An 8,106-nucleotide genomic window follows, 5' to 3' on the forward strand; every position below is an offset into this window, starting at 1 on the left:
GGGCAGGAGGCAGCCAATCAATGATTCTCTCTCATCATTGATGTTTCTATCTCTCTATCCCTCTCCCTTCCTCTCTGAAATCAATAAAAATATTTTAAAAAGACTGTCTTTATAAAATATCTCTTGATTAATAGATACACTAGAGTAATATTTATTCAATTGTCTATAGTAAGATAAATATTGCAAATTAACTATCAAATTAAAATTATAAAATTTAACTGCAAGTACATATTAATATTAACTTGTATTACTATTTATTAACTAATCAATAAATAGATGAATTTTAAATTTTCTTAACTCGCAGTGATCAAAGTGTAGTAGGTAATATTTGCAAGCCTAGAAATATTTCGGGTAACAGGTAGGTAGAGATATGATATGTGCTTTTCTCCTAAAGTTATTTTTATATTTCAATCTAATGAAAACTGAGAAAACTTGGGGAAGAACTATAATGCACCAACTCTCCATCTTAATATAAATGTTCCTGGTATTTTTGCATAGCAGCTTTCAGGGTTGCTCCCACTCACATCTTGGCCGTGTGCATAATGCACAGATAGTTTTCTACCAAGTTTTCCATTCATATTTTATCGTAGATAACTATTTACACATGGAATCATTAGGTTATTTTTATCATTAAATTAATACATGGCTATATATTATTATACTTGAAGCATTATTAAAACTCAAACAATAATTTCAATGTGAGTAGCACCTATCTATTAAAATGGGTGATCTTTTGTAAATTCTGATTTTGTGAGATGATCATAATTAGGACATTAAGTAACAAGTCCTTATTAGTTACCATTTCTTGATAGCACCACTCCAGCTCTTTACTACAAATATAATGCTTTTATCTTCCCTTTTCCTGAGCAGACATATTCCCCAGGAACTTAAATGTGAAATAGGTCTACTTACTCATCCAGAGCCACAGTATTTTAAATATGAATCTGACGAATGCCAAGACTTTTCAATACATCAAAAAGGAAAAAAAAATACTGAAAGTTTATACTCAATGATAATTATCTTGGACTTTACAAAATAAAATCTATAAAAGGGTGAAAAGTCTATCTGGTGATTTTTCGGGTCACAAATATGTTCAGTGTAACATGTAACTAACGCCATTTGCAAAGGGCATGGTCAGCTCTTATAGTTGAGACAAACCAGGAAAAATGGTGGGTTTCCATGCTCTGTGACACTAAGCAGTTTACTCCTCAGCTGCTTTATCTGTCAAATGAATATAACAATGAGAATGTCACAGCCTTATTGTGATTATGAGAGGTAATGTGTGTCTGCATAGAAAGTTCTCAAAATGGTAGCTATCTGACGGCTTGGGGTTCAACTTCCCCTTGAACTTCATTGTTCAGCGTACTTTACTACCAACATGTCATCAAACAATTTAGGCTAGACCAGTGATGGTGAACCTTTTGAGCTCGGCGTGTCAGCATTTTGAAAAACCCTAACTTAACTCTGGTGCCGTGTCACATATAGAAATTTTTTGATATTTGCAACCATAGTAAAACAAAGATTTATATTTTTGATATTTATTTTATCTATTTAAATGCCATTTAACAAAGAAAAATCAACCAAAAAAATGAGTTCGCGTGTCACCTCTGACACGTGTGTCATAGGTTCGCCATCACTGGGCTAGACTCTATCAGAATGAAGTGTTGTCACCTAGTTGACTTATAATTTTTAAATACATCACTGATAAATACTAAAAACAGAGACAATTTCTTAAAGTCATCTGTGTCAGTAAATGTGATTTACAGCAAATTAACTATTATGAGCTTTAGTACTAAGGTCATTTTACAATTAATTTGTAATTTTACAATTATATGACTACATAGAAACTGGAATAAAGACTATGTTTGCCCTGTGCTGAGAACAGCATCTTTTGTATGTGCCCTCGTATCTCTATTATAAGAATTAAAGTAGTATGTCTTATATTTCAATAGTACTGTTCTAAAGACATAAACAAAAAACCTGTCTTTATGATTAGGAAAGTTTTTCCTGGCCAAAAATATCAGAGCGTAAATTTTAAATATTCTGATAACTTTAAATTTAATTGTGCTTTGTCACCAGTATACATAACATGTACCTTTTAAAAAAGTATTATTAAATAAAATGAATAACTAATTAAATGTGAGAAAGATCCTGAATAATATTAATATGATTATCAAATGTATTTATTTTATAATTTCAATTTTTAAAATGAATAATTTGGTGGCTCTAAGATAAGAAGCCTTATCTCTAATGACTGGAAACCTAAAGTTTGCAGCATCCATGATATTTTTAAAATAGTGAAAACTAAGGAAGTCTTTTTTCATTGAAATGGGATATTAAAAGTCTACTTTGAATAACATAAATCTTAAATGAATGCCTCAGAACAATTTTTAAAGGGCAATTATATCTGGGGGAAGGAAGAGAATGAGAACAAGGGAATCAAATCCATTGTATTTTGAATGTACTTTTGTGTATGACTTGAAGCTCAATGGAGCTTGTGAACCATTAACTTCAATTACACTGAAAACTCCAAACAAACCACTGCTATTGTAAATCTCATTAATTTTAAACACATGGGGACTGGAATAAATGGACTTTGAATTAACTCAATCCAAATGACCTAATATTAAAATATAATTGGAATTCAGTTGCTGTAAATTGCTTCCCAGTCTGAAAGGCAGAACAGATTGCTATACTAAGGTTTATTACAATTTTATCTAGCTTTAAAATTTCATAATAATATTTCTTTCAGGTATGAAATGGGAAACTAAGGTCATTTTACTAATGTTTCTATATATTTTCTTAAAACTTGGGAACCTTTTATCAAATTTCAGCTCTTTAAGAGAGAAATTTTAGTCCTAGCCAGCTTGGCTCAGTGGATAGAATGCCAGCCTGGGGACTGAAGGGTCCCAGGTTCGATTACAGCCAAGGGCACATGCCTGGGTTGCGGGCTCCATCCCCAGTATGGGGTGTGCAGGAGGCAGCCAATCAATGATTCTCTCACATCATTGATGTTTCTATCTCTCTCTCCTTCTCCCTTCCTCTCTGAAATCAATAAATATATTTAAAAAAAAGAGAGAGAAATTTTACTGTGAGTTCATTAAACTATTAAATTCCAAACACAGAAGTGTCAAATGCTAAATATATCTACTAATACATTGTTTTTGGTAAAATGATAATTTCCTTAGTTCTAAGTCTCTTCCTGCAATCACTTCTATGGTGATGAGGCAAAATGTGATTTTAATATCAACTAATAAGAAGGATACATATATAATAATAAAAGAAGTATATTGCTAAATAGTAAGAATTAAAAAATAGGTTTCTAAAATGAGACCACATATTCTAAAAACAAAGATAAATTATTTTGAAAAGGTCTGACAGTTTTTGGAAGTTTGGTATTATTATCCCCATCCACTTGTAAAGAGTGAAGTCACTGTATGAAAATACTATTATAGTAATTTCACCATATTTTATTAGTTTATATAATATCTAAGTGTTTGAGAGCTACATTTCAATAGGGCACCTATTAACATTCTGCTTTTATGTAAAAAATTGTTCATCATAGGATAAATGTTCATGCATTCTCTGTACCTCCAAGTTTACTTTCATAGAATAGGTAACATCATTATTTAAGCCAATCCACCTTGAAAATGTGTGATATGCACATGCAGCTTGTGAATACTGATACCTGAGAAGAAATGCGCTTTGAAGCCCTTCTTGGATACAGTGTTGTCAGATCTGAACTCAATTCTCATGTTGTTGAACTGGGATGTGATCACTTCAGGAACTTCAGCACCACAAAATTTGCCATGCAATTTAGACTCAGAGGAAAGGCCACTCCAAATCTCCACATAATCGTATTTGCAAACCTAGTAAAAAACACACATGGTTATTATAGTCACAAGATTTGGAAGTATCAGATAACTGACATTTATTTTTTTAATTTTATTTTTCAATTACAGTTGATATTCAGTATTATTTTATATTAGTTTCAGGTGCACAGCATAGTGGTTAGATAATCATATACTTTACAAAGTGGTCCTCCCAATATTTCAAGTATCCACTGGCACCATATTTGGTTATTACAATATTATTGACTATATTTCCTATGTTGTATTTTCCATTAAATTGGAATTGATAGGTAACAAAAAAAATAAAGGAAAGGTCCCAACTATGAGACAGAAATGTGTGCTTGTTTATATATATTTATAGCATATATCTTATATCTCTTTTTAAATGTTCAAATATTTAAGTTTTCACTAGGAACTGTGAAAAAATTTGTCATATACCATCTTATTTAATGCTGACAACAGCTACATGAAATTTAGTCCATGAAGTAACCATTAGCAATAGACATGATCCTTTCTATTGTAAAGATGAGAAAACTGAGGCTCAGAAATTTTATATAACTTGCCCAAACTTATACATCTTATACATTGCAGTGTGGTGATTGATAACATGGAATTTGGCTTGGTCCAGAGTTGCCTCCCAGAAAATTTATTCTAATCAGAACAGCACCATTAGGAAATTTCAAAGTAAGACACTGGTATATAATAAAAAGGATCCTTTGTCTTTCAAACTTATCAAACAAACTGATATTTCATTATTTTAAATATATATTTTTATTGATTTCAGAGAGGAAGGGAAAGGGAGAGAGAGAGAGAAAGAGAGAGAGAAACATCAATAAGAGAGAATCATTGATTGGCTGCCTCCTGCACACCCCAGACTGGGGATCAAGCCCGAAACCTGAGCATGTGCCCTTGACCAGAATCGAACCTGGGACCCTTCAGTCTGCAGGCCAATGCTCTATCCATTGCGCCAAACCAGCCAGGACCATACTGATGTTTCTTAATTTCTTTGAGTTGCTCAGCAGCATTGCTGCAGGACTACAAACAACAATAATTCTATACAGTGGGATGGAGGCAGACTTTATACTAAAAAGAGATAGAATTTATATGTAATATACAAACACCACCAAAGTAGCAGAAGCTAAGTGAATGCCAGGTATTCTTAAGCAATCTTATGGCCACTAACAGATGTTTCCATCATACAATTCTAAAGTTTCGACAGGGCACATTGAAGAACACATCTTGCATGAATGACCTTATTACAAAAATGTGTAATTAGCGAGTGTAACAACGCATATGATTGAACCCTGGGGTATGATCTGTACCTTGTAATATGTCAACTCAAATTACTGGTTCTTGGGGTTTTAATTAGGTGATAAATTAGCAAGATATTGCTAGCAAAAAATGAAATAATTTTTCTATCTACTTTGTTACAGCTGCAACTTTTGTTTAGAGAGAGGCCTCTGACATTGGATAGGAGAATGTAACCAAGGCCAAAGTTGTTTGACATTGATTTTCCCTTTTGGATATCCATTTAATGAATAAAATGACTAAGTTTTAGCTAAACTCAGTATTCTATACAGTCAGGTTTTTGCGCATGCCTTTATTTTAAATAGTTAAGACATCCAACTATGAAAATACACAGAATTTTGTAACATCCTTCCACACAGGGACATCATTATAAGTTTAAGACTCTGAGATATGTTACTGAGTCTGAATGGGGTTTCCATGAATAAAGACCATTACCATGAGAAAAATGCTTTTCGAACACAAATCTCCATTTACTTAGAGCCACCCCCCCCCCACCCCCGCTTCCTCCTGAATATAAACGTCTAGCCTTCTTAGGAACATTTATCAATGAATGAATCAAAACGTCCTATCTGCCACAACCAATAGCTTTAGGGAAAATTGAAAGAATAGAAGTCATTCAACACAAAGTTCATATCAAACCACAGCACTGGTAGGGAGATTCCCATTTTCAAAAAGTGTCACTCATATGAAAGCTCTTCTTACAATACTATAAAAATTATTTTCGTCATTCCAAGTTCCTCTACATTTCAGATAAGACTAAAGGAAAAGAATGTTCCATGTGGATAAAGTATGTTGTGAATATAAACTGTGGTCTTTCCCATCATAAAATGTATACATGACGTAAAGATCTCAAAATGTCCAGTGAGCCCTAAAAGTCTACAGTTCTCTGAAATACAAATGTTAATCACATTTCAGACTTTAATTTCCTTTAAGGAAACACAAAAATCAGCAACTTCTTTTTACCTTGAAGCCATTAGTAAGAGGTTTAAAATCACACAGGAGCGCCTTTCAAATAAATCATTTCATTTGTTTAAATGTGGTCACCTGACAGAAAACTATACCTTCACTACAGTAAGTTTTTGTAAAGGAAAGATAGCATCAATTAAGTGCATTTTTATTGAGGTTAAAAATATTAATTTTGTAAATCAAAGACAATATCAACTAAAGGTACCTTTTATTAAGGGTAAAGTATTAACCTTCCCTTATTTGTGAACAGGGAACACATTCATAATAAAATACTAATTATGTAATGAAAACATATCCATTGCCACAAGTCAAATATACTGGCTTCTCCCAAAAGAATATTTTTGTTATGACTCAACCAGTGGATTTTGGTTTATTTTCGTTTTAGAAAAGTCCATGTGACATGAAGCTGACCTTAATGTTCTCAAAATTCTTTAATAAATCACAAACGCTGCATATTAATACACTAAATAAAAACCCCCTCAAAGTAATTTTCAGTCTCCCTGAAACAGTCTAAAATATTGTCCAAGGCCAACAGGAATTATAAGCAGTTGCAGAAATGAGCAGTACAGCAAAGAAAGACTACAATATCTATACCATTATACCACCAAAATACATTCTTTCTTTCCTTACATTTTTAGTTTATCAGTTTGCCTTCAGGAAGTCCAAAAACACAATAGAAAAAAAATTATATTTGTTATTCACTTACTTCATTGCCCTCCAATTCAAAAAACTCAAACTTCACAGAAATTCTGTACTGAGTTGGCGCAACCACTTGCCACACACAGTTTTTATTAGGAGGGTACTCCTTGGGCCAACCTGGAGTGGTGATGGTGCCATTAAGTTTGGTAAGAAGTCCACCACAAGCCGCTACAAGAAAAGAAAAGGAAACAATTTTTCCTTAACAAAGTCATCTTAGCACCTTCCCATTGATAACCCAACATCTCAGCATTAAATTTCAACCATCTTTCAGATTTTTCAAGATGTAGAGCATTGCAGTCTCTGTTCCTTAGACTTTAGTACAACTATTTTAATCATATAGTCCCATTTATAAACTGCTATTTTGTAGCGTTGGAACCAAGCAAAGTATGGTTGTACTACAGCATTTTAGATCATTTTAAAGTTGGTTGATCAATATAAGGAAAACTGGGTGTCTGCATCCTTGTCTTTTAAAAAATATATTTTATTGATTTCAGAGAGGAAGGAAAGGGAGAGAGAGAGAGAAACATCAATGATGAGAGAATCATTGATTGGCTGCCTCCTGCACGCCTCACACTGGGGATTGAGCCTGCAACCCGGGCATATGCCCTTGACCGGAATCGAACCCAGGACCCTTCAGTCCACAGGCCGACGTTCTATCCATTGAGCCAAATCAGCTAGGGCTCATTGTCTCTTAAATGGCTATAATAATATCTACACCATATGGTAGTTGTGAGAATCAATGAAAAGTACAGGTAAAGCACAATGGGGTCTGATGCTGTAAGACCACAATCAATTGGTTATTTCTTTATACTCTTTTTTCCCAACACAAGCAATTCTTGGAAACAGTTGTCTGTGTAGCAAGCAAGATAAACTATACTAAATATAACATAGCTATTATTCAAAAAATCCAATTAGAAGTATTTTTTCCCTTTTGGATGAGCTATTTAAAAGACGTACTATTTATGTTACCCTTCTTCCTCATTGAGAGGGAGTTCAGCAAAAATCAGGGAATCCAAGAGGAAGCTGAGTGAAAAGAATATGTATTGTATTTGGTTTACAAATAATTGGTAGGGAGTCAAGAGTTACCTAAAGTAACTGTTCTCTGCTTTCATTGCCTGTGTGTGTGTGTGTGTGTGTGTGTGTGTGTATGATGGGGCAAAAGTAGGTTTACAGTTCTGAATATATGAAACAGTTTATTCTTATATTATTATTTATTATTGTATTATTTTTCATATGAACACTATAAACCTATTTTTGTCCCCCCCCCCTCTCTCTCTCTCTC

The 8,106-nt window shown here is 33.3% G+C and overlaps 1 protein-coding gene across 3 annotated transcripts in view; it reads right to left on the bottom strand.

Moving 5' to 3' along the window:
• The window catches only part of TLL1 (tolloid-like 1), a 165,571-nt gene that overhangs the window by 28,961 nt on the left and 128,504 nt on the right, over window positions 1–8,106 (bottom strand). For all 3 annotated transcript variants that reach the window (XM_005860504.2, XM_005860503.2, XM_014534979.1), the window contains exons 15-16: window positions 6,832–6,992; window positions 3,689–3,869 (exon numbers count right to left, since the gene is read on the bottom strand). In XM_005860504.2, coding sequence (XP_005860566.1) covers window positions 3,689–3,869; window positions 6,832–6,992 — 342 coding nt within the window. The remainder of the gene's footprint in view (window positions 1–3,688; window positions 3,870–6,831; window positions 6,993–8,106) is intronic.

Source organism: Myotis brandtii, unplaced genomic scaffold, assembly GCF_000412655.1.
Source record: "Myotis brandtii unplaced genomic scaffold, ASM41265v1 scaffold136, whole genome shotgun sequence".
Lineage (NCBI taxonomy): Eukaryota > Metazoa > Chordata > Mammalia > Chiroptera > Vespertilionidae > Myotis > Myotis brandtii.